Genomic DNA, 21,178 nt, shown 5'->3' on the forward strand with positions numbered 1-21,178 from the left:
GGTGCCTTAATGTGTGAAAAGGGAGCTTGTTGTCGAGTAGTAAACTCTGAGTACTAATTGATATATAAATAGTGACATTTTCATAACATGACCTTTTTGGTACCAGTTGTTGTATGAAATCTAGGTGAATTTACATTGTGAGGCTTCAGTAAATAATTCCTACATTATTTTTGTTTCGTTCATGAGAGTATTTTCTTATGTGAAAGTAGAGTCATTTCATTTCATAACATGACCTTTTTGGTACTATGCTGTAGTATGAAATTGAAATAAATCTCCATTGCGATGCTTCTGTAATAATCTCTATTGAGGGATTATTTTTATTTTTGCTAAAGTATGATATAGAAGACACATTTTCTCCAGTCTCTAGTGGGAACGTTTCGATTTTTCCAAAGCCTAGTGAAGATCATGAATCTACTCCTGTTTTGAATCAAAGTAGTATAACTCCACCCCTTAACACGGATAGTTTTGGTAATATAACTAAGAATCTAGCCCAGGAATTTAGTTCTATCCAGGCAACACTAACCCGAAGAAGAAACCTCTGTTAGTCAACCATATAAACAAGTTCACGCTCTGTACCACTTTTGTTTAAGCTGAAATTATCATATATAAGAAATTAATTCTTGCTCTCACAATATACAATCTGGTTCAAACACAAAGGTTCTCCTTTGTCTGAGTTCACAGTAAATAGTTGACTGGGACGATGTGTAGAAGTCAGTATGGTTCACTTTTTTCTTTATTAAATAATATACAATATAAAGATCATATATATCAAGTTACAAGGGAAAATAATACATTTATATATAGTTTATATAATTTTCAGAAAAACCAGTTTTACATATCAACACAGCATGAGCTGTAAACCCCAAATGTTTGACTTGATCCTGCCTTGCAGGAACTTTAATATTTGTCTTCTGAGTAACCCTCCTGCCTGTCTATCCACACAGTAACCCTCCTGCCTGTCTATCCACACAGTAACCCTCCTGCTTGCCTATCCACACACAAAGCATTTAATCAGAAAGTAGCATAATTATTGTATTCTTATTAATTTTCAATATTAAATATGAAACATGAAAAATCATGTCAATATGAAACAGTAAAAACCCTCATTAAATCAATTCTAATGCTTGGTCCACATAAAGCTTTAAGAGTTTCTGTAATCCAGTCTACAAGAAAAACTTTTTGCTTACAAAAATATATACATATTCTCAATTTCAGTACATTAGTCACACCTATTGTTGTTCCTAATTCCTAACATCAACAACCTATCATTAGTAGGGAAGGTTTCATGAATATAGCGATACAATAGTTCATGTTATTTTGGAGCAACACATTTAACATGAATTCAAACTCAAATAAGTTTATTGAGGTATAAATACACACAAAGGGATGAGGTAGCTCAAGCTATTCTCACCCCGTTCAGTACAACGTGATCATATATATATATATATATATATATATATATATATATATATATATATATATATATATATATATATATATATATATATATATATATATATATATATAGTGTATTGACACACATCACAAACAACAAGAATATTACCAAACATTCTGAGTGATAAACATATACATTTCTTCCTTTACACATGCATTATGTTACTTGACGTACACACACAGATACCTTTATGACTAGGTACACATACAATTTGAAATATCAGACAATTCAACAAAAGGTTTCAATCTTGGTTCAAAATTCTTACATCTCTCCAGAATATCATCAATCTTTCCGTTGTGACACATCCAGGCTGTTTGTTCAGGAACAGTCCGTATCTCAGCGTTGTTATATACATTACTTAACGGACACTCAAGAACATTATGGGTGAGGGTGTGAGACCTTAACATACCCTCATAGTTTACACTTGGTTTCATTATCATTAACACCTATCCCATTTTCCCAGTAATATTTGTACCCAAACCTGAGCCACATGTGTACAGTCACTTCAAGCAGTTTTCCTTTTACCATAAGTGAACTGTTGGTGTTTTGACTCACAATGTTGCATGGTTTGACTTCCCTCATACATTTTACCTCTCCTCGCCACTTCTGCCTGTGTCTGAACATTTCTTATTTTGGTTATTTGTCTCATTGTTAAAACACATTCAGTGTCAACTTGTGGTTTGATGTGGCAGTATAGCATACAACTATGTTGTATGCTATACTGCATCACTTGTACAGTCTTTGCGAATAACATCCCATACATATAAATACATTTTCGCCGGGAACCCATCACAACCAGGCGATTTACCCTTTTTTAAACTCTTGACAACATTCCACACCTCCCACTTGCCTACACCTTCCAACAATGACGTTGTTGTCACCCTGGGTTAAACCCCGTGTACATTTTCCAAGGAAATACTCCTGCATACCTTGGTCTAAGTTCATTTGTTTAGTGTAATTACTCTAATTCACCTCCGCACATAATATACAATCCCATCCTTATTTGGCATATCCGTCGCATCACCTGCTTTTATACTAGTCACAAGCGCTGTACCCTTATTATTCTTGACTTTACTTAACAAATGTGTAAGAGTTTCTGGCAATATGTGTAGAAGTCAGTATGATTGACTGGCACTTGGTGAAGAAGTCAGCATGGTTGACTGGTAATGTGTGTAGAAATCAGCATGGTTGACTGGTAATATGTGTAGAAGTTAGTATGGTTAACTAGCATGATGCGTAGAAATTAGTATTGTTCACTAGCGTGATGTGTAGAAGTCAGTATAATTGACTGGCACGATGTCAGTATTGGAAGTCAGTATTGTTGACTGTTGTGGGGTTATGTGGATAATTTAATTGCTTATTTTCAATTTAAATGCAAGTGGAACGCATATTTAATTATTGGTAACTTTCCACATACTTCCCGAAGCGGAGGTTTATTATAATGTTAGTTAATAAATTCTGATCTTTCAGTTTATCTGGCAAATTGTGGAAATTCAACGTTGATTTACTGCTCTGAATTCAGTCCTAAAGCTACTTGGACTGTAGAAAACATATAATCACACTTTACAGCATGAAAATACTGTACTCACATACGATTACAAGCCTACTACCAGAGGAATAAACTGAGTTATAATTAATAAATTAGTTGATTTAAATAAATATGCTGTACGATCTGAAGTGTTAGTAATCTCACCGTAATGAATAAATTGGTTAAAATTATTTATTATTTGGTTATAAGAGTTTTGAGGATGGGGTTAAAATTATTTATTATTTGCTTACAAGAGTTTTAGGGACGGCATGCTCATTCGCGGCACCAGCTTTTCTCAACTTCCCACTATTTATTATCAGGCGTGACTACTAACAATACTGGGAGCAACATACTTAACCCCTGGGGTCGGAACAGAGCCTGCTAACGGCTGTGAATGTGCGGCTTAAACGTCCTACAATGATTTGTAAGGACGCCTTGTATATCACATTTTCCTCTGTTGGTCAGGGGCAGAGAGGCGCACCTCCCTCCTCCCTCGCGTTCCTGGGATAATGTAGAGGTTTATTATGAAATTGGGAACGGTCATTAATTTAAATTATTACAAATCATAAGATCAACTTTAATTTATTAATGCAATAAACTGTTAAATAATTAACTCCGAATTCTTCAATCTTGATTAATAATGAGATGATAATGTTAGTAGCCTAATCGTCTCAAATCAATAGTAGGGAGATTCTGGCGGGTCATTCCGTCAGCTACAGCTGCGATTTTATTTAAAGTTATTACCTCAGAACAGAGGACGAATCCTCATAGCTGTTTATTATATATTATTATTTAGGTATTTATGCTTATTGGTGGGAAATATGTCTCACAACTGGCACGATGTGTGGAAGTCAGATTGGTTGACTGGAATGATGTGTGCAAGTCAGATTGGTTGACTGGAATGATGTGTGGAAGTCAGATTGGTTGACTGGAATGATGTGTGGAAGTCAGTTTGGTTGACTGGAATGATGTGTGGAAGTCAGTTTGGTTGACTGGAATGATGTGTGGAAGTCAGTTTGGTTGACTGGAATGATGTGTGGAAGTCAGTTTGGTTGACTGGAATGATGTGTGGAAGTCAGTTTGGTTGACTGGAATGATGTGTGGAAGTCAGTTTGGTTGACTGGAATGATGTGTGGAAGTCAGATTGGTTGACTGGAATGATGTGTGGAAGTCAGTTTGGTTGACTAGAATGATGTGTGGAAGTCAGATTGGTTGACTAGAATGATGTGTGGAAGTCAGTTTAGTTGACTGATACTACTCTACACCACCGCAATACACCTCACTCTACTATATCTACACCACACTACACCACACAACATCACCACACACACCACCTCACTACACCACCACACTACACCACCACACACCAACACCACACACCACCACCACACACCACCACCACACACCACCACCACACACCACCACCACACACCACCACTACACAACACCACCACACAACACCACCACACAACACCACCACACAACACCAGCACACACCACCACCACACACCACCACCAGACACCACCACCACCACCACCACACACCACCACCACACACCACCACCACCACACACCACCACCACACACACGACCACACACACCACCACACAACACCACCACACACCACCACCACACACCACCACCACACACCACCACCACACACCACCACCACACACCACCACCACACACACCACCACACACCACCACCACACACCACCACCACACACACACCACCACACACACCACCACACACACCACCACACACCACCACCACACACCACCACCACACACACACCACCACACAACACCACACAACACCACCACACAACACCACCACACACCACCACCACACACCACCACCACACACCACCACCACCACCACCACACACCACCACCACACACCACCACCACCACACACCACCACCACACACCACCACCACACACCACCACCACACTACACCACCACCAGATCCAACCTTGTCCAACCAACAAGTTACGTCTGAATTTGGCCGTTTGCCCGTATGGCCGAAAATAGACGTACTGTAATTTGAAAATGAAAAATAATTTAAAATACATTTTGGATTTTTTGTTTTGTTTTTCAAAGCAGCAAGATAAGGTTCCTCTGGTAGGTTAGGAGGGCAGGAAGGTAGCCTAAGATTTCAAAACGTTATGTAAACCGTTAATTAAAAGTTTCCTCTCCTAACCTAACCGAGTAAGCCGGAGGACACAAAACAGAAAACGGAACAGTTTGTCACTTTCGTGAGCCGATTTCATTTCAAATTATGTCCATTTTTTACGATAGCGCGCATACGAGCGAAAAGCGACAAAATTTTAAGAGGACGGTTTCCACCACCACACTACACCACCACCACAATACAACACCACACTACACCTCCACACTTCACCCCTATCACACTACACCACCACCACCACCACACTTCACCCCCACCACACTACACCTCCACACTTCACTCCCACCACAGTACACCACACTTCCACGCACCGCCACACTTTCGTATATATAAACTCTATAAGAAATCGTTTAGGACCCTGTATACCACCTATGTCACACCAATCCTGGAATATGGAGTGACATGTATACCGCCACAATACAACACCACACTACACCTCCACACTTCACCCCTATCACACTACACCACCACCACCACCACACTTCACCCCCCACTACACTACACCTCCACACTTCACTCCCACCACAGTACACCACACTTCCACGCACCGCCACACTTTCGTATATATAAACTCTATAAGGAATCGTTTTGGACCCTGTATACCACCTATGTCACACCAATCCTGGAATATGCAGCTCCAGTCTGAAGTCCATACCTAGTTAAACACAAGACGAAGTTAGAGAAGATTCAGAGGTATACCACCAGACTAGAAAGTCCCGAAACTGAGAGGTATGAGCTACGAGGAAAGGCTAAGGGAGCTGAACCTCACGTCCCGAGAAAACAGAAGAGTAAGGTGAGACATGATAACCATCTACAAAATTCTCAGAGGAATTGACAGGGTGGACAAAGACAAACTCTTTAGCACAGGTGGAAAACGAACAAGGGGACACAGAAACGTAGTGCCCAGATGAGCCACAAAGACATTAGGAAGAATTTTTTGAGTGTCAGAGTAGTTAACAGATGGAATGCATTAAGCGGTGATGTGGTGGAGGCAGATTCCATAAACAGTTTCAAATGTAGATATGATAGAGCCCAGTAGACTCCAGAATCTGTTCATCAGTTGATTGACAGTTGAGAGGCGGGATCACAGAGCCAAAGCTCAAGCCCCGCAAGCACAACTAGGTGAGTACCAGTTGTACTCGCCTAGCTGTGCTCATGTAATTATACTCACCTAATTATACTCGCTTAGTTGTACACACCTAGCTGTACTCATCTGTGTACAAGTAGGTGAGTACACTACACCACCACGCACCACACCACTTATATGCCACTCCACCACACTACACCACCACCATCATCACCACCACACTACACTAGCATACTACACCACCACCACACTACACCACCACCACACACCCCACCGCACAACACAACCACCACACTACACTAGCATACTTCACCACCACCACACTACACCACACCACCACCACACTACACCACACCACCACCACACACCCCACCGCACAACACAACCACCACACTACACCACCACCACACTTCACTTGCATACTACACCACCACCACACTACACCACACCACACTTCCATGCACAACCACCACCACACTACACCACCGCTCAACACCACCACCACCACACTACACCACCACTCAACACCACCACCACCACACTACACCACCACTCAACACCACCACCACCACACTACACCACCACTCAACACCACCACCACCACACGACACCACCACTTAACACCACCACCACCACACTACACCACCACTCAACACCACCACCACCACACTACACCACTCAACACCACCACCACAATACACCACCACCACACTGCACCACCACCACACTACACCAACACCACCACCACCACCACTCAACACCTCCACCACACTACACCACCACCACACTACATCACCACACTACACCACCACTCAACACCACCACCACCACACGACACCACCACTTAACACCACCACCACCACACTACACCACCACTCAACACCACCACCACCACACTACACCACTCAACACCACCACCACAATACACCACCACCACACTGCACCACCACCACACTACACCAACACCACCACCACCACCACTCAACACCTCCACCACACTACACCACCACCACACTACATCACCACACTACACCACCACTCAACACCACCACCACCACACGACACCACCACTTAACACCACCACCACTCAACACCACCACCACCACACTACACCACTCAACACCACCACCACAATACACCACCACCACACTGCACCACCACCACACTACACCAACACCACCACACAACTACTCAACACCACCACACAACTACTCAACACCACCACCACACTACACCACTCAACACCACCACCACTCAACACCACCACCACTCAACACCACCACCACACTACACCATCACTCAACACCACCACCACCACTACACTACACCACCACATACCACTAACACACACCACCACACACACCACCACCACACCACAATACACACACACCACCACACACACACCACCACACACACACCACCACCACACACCACCACCAACACACACCACCAACACACACCACCACCACACACACACCACCACACACACACCACCACCACACACCACCACCACACACACACACCACCACACACACACCACCACCACACACCACCACCACACACACCACCAACACACACCACCACCACACACACACCACCACACACACACCACCACACACACACCACCACACACACACCACCACCACACACCACCACCAACACACACCACCAACACACACCACCAACACACACCACCAACACACACCACCAACACACACCACCAACACACACCACCACCACACAAACACCACCACCACACACCACCAACACACACCACCACCACACACACACCACCACACACACACCACCAACACACACCACCAACACACACCACCACCACACACACACCACCACCACACACACACCACCACCACACACACACCACCACCACACACACACCACCACCACACACCCCACCACACACCACCACCACACGCACACCACCACCACACACCCCACCACCACACACCCCACCACACACCACCACCACACACACACCACCACCACACACACACCACCACCACACACCCCACCACACACCACCACCACACACACACCACCACCACACACCCCACCACCACACACCCCACCACATACCACCAACACACACCACCACACACATCACCACCACACCACAATACACACACACCACAAACACACACCACCACCACACACACACCACCACCACCACACACACACCACCACCACCACACACACACCACCACCACCACACACCACCACCACCACCACCACACACCCCACCACACAACAGCTCCTCAACAAAAGTCCAACTCCCTCTTGACAAGTTTAGTGATATCCAATTTTCAGAAGACGCAAGGAAAAAAAAGAGTTGGAAGGGAAGAAGAGGGTGTCAAGAATAGGCATGTAAGAGGACCTAAAGGGAAGAGAGAACTGTTTGGGAGAAATATTGAAGAAAAGATAATAGAAAAGAAGGAAAGTGAAGAAAAAGAAGAAAAAGAAAGGGGAATCGGAGGGAAGGAGAAGGAGGGGATTGTAACGAGACAAGAAAAGAAAAAAGATATTTAAGAAAAGGAAGTGCGAAGAATGATAAATGTAAGGGGAAGCGGGGAGGGGAGGGAGAGGAGAGTGTCAAGAGGAGATAAGAAGAGGACAGAGGTGGATGAAAGGACTAGAGGGGAGATAGAGGGGAGACGCAAGAGGAGGTGGTTGAGGGAAGCACTCCACGGTGTTGATAGCTCGCCCCGGGTGAGGGAACCTAATGCTGCACAACACACTGGCCGTAGGGAAAAGGCCAGGTGAATGGCATGGGAAAAACAGAATGAGAAAAGAAATTGAGAATTGGTTATGCGAGGACGGCGAGAAGGTACACAAATTTACCTCTCCAACTATATATCTGTCTTTCCGCCCGTATATCTGTCTCGCCACCTATATATCTATCTCTCCACCTATATATCTATCTTCCCCGCTCGTATATCTGTCTCACCACCCATATATCTATCTTCCCGCCCGTATATCTGTCTCACCACCTATATATATCTATCTTCCCCGCCCGTATATCTGTCTCACCACCCATATATCTATCTTCCCGCCCGTATATCTCTCTCCACCCATATATCTATCTTCCCGCCCGTATATCTGTCTCACCACCCATATATCTATCTTCCCGCCCGTATATCTGTCTCATCACCCGTATATCTGTCTCTCCACCCATATATATCTATTTTCCCGCCTTATATCTATCTCTCCGCCATTGTATCTATATCTCTGGTCATATCTATCCGCAGTTAGTGGTTCTTTTTAAATAAAACATTAAATTTTAGTACATACGAGTGCAAGAAATATGCATATTTTCAGATTGAAATAGATAAAGCCACTTATAGGCTGGCTAGCATGTCTTTATTCTGAGGCAATTTCCATCTGTAGTATCTGTATAAAACTTTGTTTTCCATTAATTATTTCAAATATATAATATATAATCTTCTATTTTCAGAGTCGAACAGCTGTGTCGTCAAGATCCAAGAATCAACGAAGCCTTTCCTTGGCACCTGTGGGGTCCCAAGGTGACACATGCTAGTCACAACTACAACAATACCGCAGAACTTCGAATCCACAGTTCACAAGAACTCGTATATGCAACGTGATACCTAAAGTGTAACTTTGTTTCTAGCAGAAAACTTGCGTGATTTATATATATACACGGAGTTCCTATCCCACTTGAGGCTCCGTGTTTGTTAACGTGCTGTGATATAGCTTTAATGAGGGCCTCACTGTCTGCTCGAGTGACTTTGTGATAGCCAAAGCAATTATTGAAGTGAAGACAAATTTGTGAAAGTCGAGTGTTTTCGTGAAATCAGTTGCACGTTTGTGAATTATAATTTGTTGTAGAAAAAGTTAAATTTTATTAAGTGAAAGATAAAAATTGCAGGTGCAGGGGTCAGTCAGTGTTGGCAGTAGAAAATTATTAGAAAATTTTGATCCTTTAAACGTGCATATTTCTATATTTTTAAGAACGTTTTGATGGTTTTTCATTTTCTGCACAAATTTCTGCCTTAGTGAACAGTGATGATCTAGCGTAGTAAAACATTTAGCAGTCTTGACCAGATTTACCCGTCGACTAGCGACAGGAGAAACAAGAGAGGTGCTAGATGCTCCTCCTTCGGGATGCCGGTGTAGGAGGCAGTGCACGAGACCACGGAAGCTGGAGCCCACACAATGGCAGCCCCCGCCCACACCTCCTGGCTCGCCGCCCTCCCTCCGGCCCGTTTATGAGAGCATGTGGACCCGGACGATGAGATGATGAAAAAACTACATCGCGCCAAATACAACTTCAAGGCAAAGAGAAGAAGAAGAGGGGCGGGAGGCAGCGGCGGCAGCAGCAGCAGCAGCAGCAGGAGGCGCAGCATGGCCCCAGTCCACCTTTAGCACTTGTTCCAAGTCACGTTAATATCTCTCTTACAAGATCAGTGCCAGCTCTTGGTCAAGTTAGGCCTCGAGATTATTTTTTTAAGAGTTATCCCGTTATAAATTTTGGCAGAAGGTGAATATATACATATATATATATATATACTATATATATATCAATATATATATATATATGTATATATATACATACATAACTATAACTTATCTATAACTTATAGACAACCTACCCTGCTATATCCTCGAGCTATCACAGAAAGCTTTAGGCAGTTGTTGTCCTTAGCTATTAAGCTGATGCGAAGAAAGGTGTGAAGGTGTGTGAGCGCACACAGATAACACGATGTGTGAGGTCGTCCAGGGCGCTGACCTCCAGACACTGACCCCGCGCATGCGCAGAGGGTGAGATGAAGAAACAAAACGTTCGTACGGTCTCCCTTATCGTGTGCACCTTCACGTACTTGCTAGTGGGAGCTGCGGTGTTCGACGCCCTCGAATCCGAACACGAGAGGAGGAAGTCTGAACTTCTCTTTGGTGAGTAATACAATCATTTGTCTTGTTATGTTTATTTTTCTCTTGGCCATGGCTTTCATATATATATATATATATATATATATATATATATATATATATATATATATATATATATATATATATATATATATATATATAAGCTACTTAAGCTACTTTTTGGCGAACATGAAATTGACTCGCGAGAAGGCGTCCAACAGGGTGACCCCCTCGCTCCTCTCCTTTTCTGCTTAGTCATCAAACAAGTCACAGAGGTCCTGTCCAGCGAGCTTAACATCTGGTTCTTGGATGATGGTACCCTAGCTGGTTCCCAAGACTCCCTCCTGGAGGACATCAGAAAAATCCAGGAGCAAGGTGCAGTTTTAGGCCTCACCCTGAACCCTTCTAAATGTGAAATAATATGTTCCAACCAGGGCATCGTAGAGAGAATAGAGGGTCTTCTGCCAAATATCCATAAAACTAAACCTGAAGACAGCACACTCCTAGGAGCTCCCCTGGGGTTGAAAGCCATCGATGAGGTCCTTGATAAGAAAATCGCCGACCTTAAGAGGATGGATGGGAGGATTGAGGATATTGATGCTCATGATGCACTCTACCTCATCACCAGATGTCTGTCCCTCCCCAGGTTAACCTACTTTCTGAGGTGTTCACCATCTTACAGTAGCCAAAAACTAAGTGAGTATGACCGGTTACTGAAATCAATGCTAGAAAAAGCCCTTAACCTCTCTCTCGATGACCTACAGTGGAAACAAGCCTCTCTTCCCGTAAGACTTGGGGGCCTCGGAGTTCGAACAGCAACGCAAATCGCTGTTCCAGCCTTCCTGTCCTCCTTATCAGCATCCGACGACCTTGTGAAGGAAATTCTACCTGCCCACTTACATCAGCTGGCAGGTGTACATGATCCCAATTTTACACGCTGTGCCACAGAGTGGGCCTCTCGTGCAGGCCAATCACCTCAACCACCATCCCCAAAATCCCACAAGCAATCCAGCTGGGATGGTCCCATTGTAGACCAAGTTGCTGCAGAGTGCCTGGGTGCTGCAACAACACAACACGACATTGCTCGCCTCACAGCAGTAGCAGCACCACATGCAGGGGATTTCCTGTTAGCAACCCCAATGTCGGCAACTGGCACGCGTCTCACACCACACGCCCTCCGAATTGCTGTGGCCCTCCGCCTTGCTGCCCCAATCCACACCAGATATAGGTGTATTTGCGGCGAGGTGGTGGCTGACAGGTACGGTCACCATGGCCTACTCTGCCAAAGCACAGGGGGATGGCACTCGAGGCACAGTGAAGTTAACGACATCATCAAGAGGAGCCTCACTACAGCTGGATGCCCAGCTGAAAGAGAGCCCCGTTACCTAACGCCCCGTAACTCTGATGCTCTTATTGGTCGCCCGGATGGTATCACAGTGAACCCCTGGAAGAATGGCAAGCAGTTGGTATGGGACTACACGTGCGTATCAACCCTGGCTAACACCTACATTAACCTCAGTGTTGCACAACCAGGTGGCGCTGCCACCCACAGGGAAGCAGCCAAATCCCGTAAGTATAGAGAACTGGATCACCACTACAATTTTGTCCCCATTGCTTCTGAGACGCTCGGCGCCTGGGGTAAAAGTGCTACCAGTTTTTTGAAGGAACTGGGTTCTAGGCTCATTGAAACAACAAGGGACCCGAGAGCTGCAAGCTTTCTTTTCCAGCGCCTCAGTGTGGCGATACAGAGGGGAAATGCGCACTGCATCCAGGGTTCCTGCCCGCCATCTGAGGAGCTGGAGGAACTCGACAACCTATGACAACCATCTTTGTAACCCATATGTAACTCCTTTTTTGTAACAAAGTTCAAATAAAGTAAATATATATGTGTACATACAAAAGAATGGGGGTGGTAGGAGAAGATAATATTAGTGTTCAGTGAGAGACCACAAGGTCTCCTCTGAATACTTTTTATTTTCTTCTCCGAGGCTATGGGTCCCCACATTGGCACCAGAGGTGGTACCCTCACAAACTTTTTATATATATATATATATATATATATATATATATATATATATATATATATATATATATATATATATATATATATAAAGGTTGTTAGGGTACCACCTCTGGTGTGCAAGTGTGGGGACCCATAGCCTCGGAGAAGAAAATAAAGAGTATTCAGAGAAGACCTTGTGGATTCTCACTGAAACTTTTAATATTTTCTTCTGCCACACCCCATTCTTCTGTGTATATACATATATATTTGTTTTATTTAAACTTGGTTACAAAAAAGGAGTTACATATATGGTACACAGATGATTATCACAAGTTGTCGAGTTCCTCCAGCTCCTCAGATGGCGGGCAGGAACCCTGAATACAGCGTGCCTTTTCCCCTCTGTATCGCCACGCTGAGGCGCTGGAAGGTCTAGAGTCTGTTGTTGTTTCAATTAGCCTAGAACCCAGTTCCTTCAAAAAATCGGTGGCACTCTTACCCCAGGCGCCGAGTGTCTCAGAAGCAATGGGGACAAAATTGTAGTGGTGATCCAGCTCTCTGTACTTACGGGATTGGCTGATTCCCTGTGAGTGGCAGCGCCACCTGGTTGTGCAACACTGAGGTCAATGTAGGTGTTAGCCAGGGTTGATACACACGTGTAGTCCCTTACCAATTGCTTGCCATACTTCCAGGGGTTCACGGTGATACCATCTGGGCGACCAATAAGAGCATCAGAGTAATGGGGAGTTAGGTAACGGGGCTCTCTTTCAGTTGGGCATCCAGTTGTAGTGAGGCTCTTATTGATGATGTCGTTAACTTCACTGACCCTCGAGTGCCATCCCCCTGTGCTTTGACAGAGTAGGCCATGGTGGCCATACCTGTCGGTAGAATTTCCTTCACAAGGTCGTCGGATGCCGAGGAGGAGGACAGGAAGGCTGGTATAGCGATTTGTGTTGCTGTTCGAACGCCGAGGCCCCCAAGTCTATCTGGAAGAGAGGCTTGTTTTCACTGTAGGTCATTGAGAGAGAGGTTGAGGGCTTTTTCTAACACTGATTTCAGTAACAGGTCATACTCTCCTAGTTTTTGGCTACTGTAGGATGGTGAACACCTCAGAAAATAGGTTAACCTGGGGTGGGACAGACATCTGGTGATGAGGTAAAGTGCATCATGAGCATCAATATCCTTAATCTTCCCATCCATTCTCTTAAGGTTGGCGATTTTCTTATCAAGAAGCTCATCGATGGCTTTCAACCCCAGGGGGGGCTCCTAGGAGTGTGCTGTCTTCAAGTTTAGTTAGATGGATATTTGGCAGAACAACCTCTATTCTCTCTATGATGCCCTGGTTGGAACATAATATTTCACACTCAGAAGGGTTCAGGGGGGGTGGGCAATAATTGCACCTTGCTCCTGGATTTTTCTGATGTCCTCCAGGAGAGAGTCTTGGGAACCAGCTAGGGTACCATCATCCAAGAACCAGATGTTAAGCTCGCTGGACAGGACTTCTGTGAATTGTTTGATGACTAAGCAGGAAAGGAGAGGACCAAGGGTTGGACGCCTGTTGGACGCCTTCTCGCGAGACAATTTCATATTCGCCAAAAAGTAGCTTAGATCCATACTGTAGCATGAATGTACGAAAGGGTAGAGGGAAGGGAAATGACGATGAACCGCACGGAGTACAGCATCCCTCCGCACCAAATTGAAGGCATTTTTGAAATCTAGCTGGATAGGGCCTTTTCGTCTGTGATGTTAGCAACAAAAGCTCGAGCTGCGTGAGCTGCCGCCTCACATTCTTGTGGAATGCCGAACTCGAACTGTTCAGGCTTTAGCATATTGGCCGCTGCCTCACTAACTGTTCTCGCAGCAGCCTTTGCGACGAGACGCTGGACGGAATTACCCACAGCTATTGGTCTGATCCCTCTATCCATTTTCCTTAATATAAATGTTGTAAACCCTGTTTTTGTTTCCTCAACAAACACACACACACACACACACACACACACACACACACACACACACACACACACACACACACACACACAAGACAGTAGAGTTAGGGGGGACATGATCACCACATTCAAGATTCTCAAGGGAATTGATAAGGTAGATAAAGACAGGCTATTTATATATATATATATATATATATATATATATATATATATATATATATATATATATATATATATATATGTATATATATATATATATATATATATATATATATATATATATATATATATATATATATATATATATATATGTATATATATATTATTAAATATGACCGAAAAAGTAAGATTAATAATTCTAACACGAATTTTCTCAATCTTTCGTACATTTCTTTTCACTGTTGGAGGTAAATCAAAAATCAATTCTCCAAAATTCATTTTTATTTCTAGTCAGACGCGACACGAGCGCGTTTCGTAAAACTTATTACATTTTCAAAGACTACAAATACACAACTGAATAGAACTTACGCATCTCCGATTTTATATCTACATTTTAGTGAGGTGGATGGGGTGAGGTGGCATTAATAGGGTATTTAATTTCATCAACACAAGACAGAACAAGAGGTGGCATTAATAGGGTATTAATTTCATCAACACAAGACAGAACATGAAACAATGGGTATTGAATAGAAGTGTTTGTAGAAAGCCTATTGGTCCATATTTCTTGATGCTTCTATATTGGAGCGGAGTCTTGAGGTGGGTAGAATATAGTTGTGCATTAATTGGCTGTTGATTGCTGGTGTTGACTTCTTGATGTGTAGTGCCTCGCAAACGTCAAGCCGCCTGCTATCGCTGTATCTATCGATGATTTCTGTGTTGTTTACTAGGATTTCTCTGGCGATGGTTTGGTTGTGGGAAGAGATTATATGTTCCTTAATGGAGCCCTGTTGCTTATGCATCGTTAAACGCCTAGAAAGAGATGTTGTTGTCTTGCCTATATACTGGGTTTTTTGGAGCTTACAGTCCCCAAGAGAGCATTTGAAGGCATAGACGACGTTAGTCTCTTTTAAAGCGTTCTGTTTTGTGTCTGGAGAGTTTCTCATGAGTAGGCTGGCCGTTTTTCTGGTTTTATAGTAAATCGTCAGTTGTATCCTCTGATTTTTGTCTGTAGGGATAACGTTTCTATTAACAATATCTTTCAGGACCCTTTCCTCCGTTTTATGAGCTGTGGAAAAGAAGTTCCTGTAAAATAGTCTAATAGGGGGTATAGGTGTTGTGTTAGTTGTCTCTTCAGAGGTTGCATGGCTTTTCACTTTCCTTCTTATGATGTCTTCGACGAAACTATTGGAGAAGCCGTTATTGACTAGCCGTTATTAACGCCTTACCCTACAGAGTTCTTCGTCGACTTGCTTCCATTCTGAGCTGTGGCTGAGAGCACGGTCGACATATGCGTTAACAACACTCCTCTTGTACCTGTCTGGGCAGTCACTGTTGGCATTTAGGCACATTCCTATGTTCGTTTCCTTAGTGTAGATAAGTGTTCGTTTCCTTAGTGTTCGTTTCTACACTAAGGAAACGAACATAGGAATGTGCCTAAATGCCAACAGCGACTGCCCAGACAGGTACAAGAGGAGTGTTGTTAACGCATATGTCGACCGTGCTCTCAGCCACAGCTCAGAATGGAAGCTAGTCGACGAAGAACTCTGTAGGGTAAGGCAGGTCCTAGTCAACAACGGCTTCTCCAATGGTTTCGTCGAAGACATCATAAGAAGGAAAGTGAAACGCCATGCAACCTCTGAAGAGACAACTAACACAACACCTATACCCCATATTAGACTATTTTACAGGAACTTCTTTTCCACAGCTCATAAAACGGAGGAAAGGGTCCTGAAAGATATTGTTAATAGAAACGTTATCCCTACAGACAAAAATCAGAGGATACAACTGACGATTTACTATAAAACCAGAAAAACGGCCAGCCTACTCATGAGAAACTCTCCAGACACAAAACAGAACGCTTTAAAAGAGACTAACGTCGTCTATGCCTTCAAATGCCCTCTTAGGGACTGTAAGCTCCAAAAAACCCAGTATATAGGCAAGACAACAACATCTCTTTCTAGGCGTTTAACGATGCATAAGCAACAGGGCTCCATTAAGGAACATATAATCTCTTCCCACAACCAAACCATCGCCAGAGAAATCCTAGTAAACAACACAGAAATCATCGATAGATACAGCGATAGCAGGCGGCTTGACGTTTGCGAGGCACTACACATCAAGAAGTCAACACCAGCAATCAACAGCCAATTAATGCACAACTATATTCTACCCACCTCAAGACTCCGCTCCAATATAGAAGCATCAAGAAATATGGACCAATAGGCTTTCTACAAACACTTCTATTCAATACCCATTGTTTCATGTTCTGTCTTGTGTTGATGAAATTAATACCCTATTAATGCCACCTCTTGTTCTGTCTTGTGTTGATGAAATTAAATACCCTATTAATGCCACCTCACTAAAATGTAGATATAAAATCGGAGATGCGTAAGTTCTATTCAGTTGTGTATTTGTAAACTAAAGTCTTTGAAAATGTAATAAGTTTTGCGAAACGCGCTCGTGTCGCGTCAGACTAGAAATAAAAATGAATTTTGGAGAATTGATTTTTGATTTACCTCCAACAGTGAAAAGAAATGTACGAAAGATTGAGAAAATTCGTGTTAGAATTATTAATCTTACTTTTTCGGTCATATTTAATAATATATGTCTACAGGAAAGACTGCTACCAAAATATACTAATATATGTATATGTATACAAGAGTTATTACATCCTTGTACAGCCACTAGCACGCGTAGCGTTTCGGGCAGGTCCCTGGAATACGACCCCCACGAAGAATCGTTGTTACAACCAAGTACCCATTTTACTGTTGAGTTAAACAGAGGCCACAGTTAAGGATTTGCTCCCAGTAAATCCTCCCCGGCCAGGATACGAACCCATGACAAAGCGCTCGCGGAACGCCAGGCGAGAGTCTTACCACTACACCACGGAGACTGGTATTTAACTGACTGACTGACTGATTTAACACAAGGGGAACACGCACTAGGGGACACAGGTGGAAACTGAGTGCCCAAATGAGCCGCAGAGATATTAGAAAGAACTTTCTTAGTGTCAGAGTGGTTGACAAATGGAATGCATTAGGAAGTGATGTGGTGAAGGCTGACTCCATACACAGTTTCAAGTGTAGATATGATAGACCCCAATAGGCTCAGGAACCTGTACACCTGTTGATTGACGGTTGAGAGGCGGGACCAAAGAGCCAGAGCTGAACCCCCGCAAGCACAATTAGGTGAGTACACACACAAACACAGCAGATGGGAGGAAGATTGTGATCTTAGTAATCTACAATCCCCCTCCAAACAGTAGAAGACCCAGGCAGGAGTATGATGACAACAACAAGGCAGCAACATTAGCCCACATAATGAGAGCGAAACTGCTGGTCATGGGGGACCTAAATCATGGAGAGATAAATTGGGAATCAAGGAATCCCCATGGAGGGACGACACGTGGGGAGCAAAGTTAGTAGATGTTATAGACAGGAATATCCTAACACAACATGTGAAGGAAGACACAAGGGAAAGAGGAGATGCACCGAGCCTGTTAGACCTGATTTTCACCCAGAACGTAGAAGACATCGAGAATTTGGAGCATGAAATACCTCTAGGGGCCAGCGACCATTGAATCCTAGTCTTTGACTACATGATGGAATTCAAACTTGTGACTATGGAACAAGAGGTCTGGGAAAGGAGAGTTGACTACAGGAAACGGGGCTATCTGGGAGAAGTGCAGTGGGAGGAAGAAATTAGAGGAAAAACAGTCCAAAATATGATGGATCTAGTCATACAGAAATGCCTGGAGGCCGAAGAGAGATTTATACCAACAATAAAGGGAAAAAATAAGAGGGAATATAATAACCCATGGTTTAATAGAGTGTCAGGAAGCAAAAATGGCCAGCAGGCGGGAGTGGAGGAAGTACAGAAGACAAAGGACAGAGGGTTTCTCTGCCAGTCGACAAAGGACAGAGGATTTCTCCACCAGTCTCCGTGGTGTAGTGGTAAGACATTCGCCTGGCGTTCCCCGAGCGCTTTGTCATGGGTTCGTAAGCTGGCCGGGGAGGATTTACTGGGCGCAAATCCTTAACTGTAGCCACTGTTTAACTCAACAGTAAAATGGATACTTGGTTGTAACAACGATTCTTCGCGGCGGGGATCGTATTCCAGGGACCTGCCCGAAACGCTACGTGTACTAGTGGCTGTACAAGAATGTAACAACTCTTGTATATATCTCAAAAAAAAAAGAAAAAAAAAAAAAAGGATAACAGGATCAGATGCAACAGAGCTAGGAACGATTACATTAACATAAAACGAACATCGGAAAGGGATTATGAGAACGATATTGCGATCAAAGCGAAAAAACAATCTAAATTACTACACAGCCATATAAGAAGAAAAATGTTGGTGAATGACCAAGTGACAAGACTTAGGAAAACAGAGGGGGGGGGGCATATACTGAAAGTGACAAGGAAATCTGCCAGGTACTAAATGCCAGCTTCCATGGAGCGTTCACAATCGAGCCTGAGCAGCTCCCATTGTTAGAAGAGATTACCCTAGATGAAAGACTATCAGATATAGAGATGACAGCAGAGGAGGTAATGAAACAGTTGACAATACTAGATGCAACTAAAGCGGTTGGACCAGACAAAGAATCCCCGTGGATACTAAAAGAGGCAGCGCAGGCCCTCAGCGTGCCTCTGTCAAAGATCTTTAATGACTTAGATGCAACTAAAGCGGTTGGACCAGACAAAGAATCCCCGTGGATACTAAAAGAGGCAGCGCAGGCCCTCAGCGTGCCTCTGGCAAAGATCTTTAATGACTCACTTATGTCGGGAGAATTGCCCAATTGTCGGAAGAGGGCAAAAAAAGACAATCGGTACAACACAACTGTTGTACCGATTTTCAAGAAAGGTGATAGGGATGAGGCAGTTAACTATAGACCTGTATTACTGACAAGCATCCCCTGTCAAATACTTGAAAGAATAATTAGGCTAAGACTGGTTGCACACCAGAGAACATTAGGTTTGTAAACAAACATCAACATGGGTTCTGGAAAGGGAAATCTTGCCTAATAAACCTTCTGGAATTCTATGATAAAATAACGAGGAAAACGAAGGACAGAGAAGGTTGGGCAGACTGCATATTTCTGGACTGCCAAAAAGCCTTTGATACAGTACCACACATGAGACTGCTATTCAAACTTGAGACGCTGGCGGGAGTGAGCGGAAAGGCCCTAGCATGGGTAAGGAACTACCTAACAGGAAAGAGACAGAGAGTTACGGTAAGGGACGAGAAGTAGGACTGGCGAACAGTAACAAGTGGAGTACCTCAAGGATCGGTGCGGGGACCAATTCTATTTCTAATATACGTTAACGACATGTTTACAGGGGGAAATGCCTACCTGTGACGACGTGAGAAAGAGACCTGGGCGTGGACGTAACACCTAATCTAACTCCTGAGGCACATATAAATAGGATAACGACAGCAGTGTACTCTACACAGGCAAAAGTTAGAACATTATTCAGAAACCTAAGTAGGGAGGCATTTAGGGCGCTTTACACTGCCTACATGAGGCCAGTCTTAGAGTATTCTGCCCCATCATGGAGTCCCCACCTAAAGAAACACATAAGAAAACTGGAAAAGGTTCAGAAGTTTGCAACGAGACTCGTCCCAGCGTTAAGAGGGATGGGGTATGAAGAGCGCCTGAAGGAACTGAGCCTTACGACACTAGAAAAAAGAATGGAGAGGGGGGATATGATAGGAACGTATAAAATACTCAGGGAGATTGACAGAGTGGAAATAGACGAAATGTTCACACGGAATAGTAACAGAACGAGGGGATATGGTTGGAAGCTGGAAACTCAGATGAGTCACAGAGATGTTAGGAAGTTTTCTTTAGCGTGAGAGTAGTGGAAATGGAAAAATGGAATGTACTTAAGGAGCAGGTTGTG

The 21,178-nt window shown here is 43.7% G+C and overlaps 1 protein-coding gene across 1 annotated transcript in view; it reads left to right on the forward strand.

Annotated features, from left to right (window-relative positions):
• The window catches only part of LOC138370764 (two pore potassium channel protein sup-9-like), a 117,779-nt gene that overhangs the window by 2,676 nt on the left and 93,925 nt on the right, over nucleotides 1–21,178 (forward strand). Inside the window, exon 2 of the mRNA XM_069335362.1 lies at nucleotides 9,736–11,195. Coding sequence (XP_069191463.1) covers nucleotides 11,069–11,195 — 127 coding nt within the window. The 5' untranslated portion in view covers nucleotides 9,736–11,068. The remainder of the gene's footprint in view (nucleotides 1–9,735; nucleotides 11,196–21,178) is intronic.

This window comes from Procambarus clarkii, chromosome 33 (genome assembly GCF_040958095.1).
Source record: "Procambarus clarkii isolate CNS0578487 chromosome 33, FALCON_Pclarkii_2.0, whole genome shotgun sequence".
In the NCBI taxonomy this organism is placed as follows: Eukaryota; Metazoa; Arthropoda; class Malacostraca; order Decapoda; family Cambaridae; genus Procambarus; species Procambarus clarkii.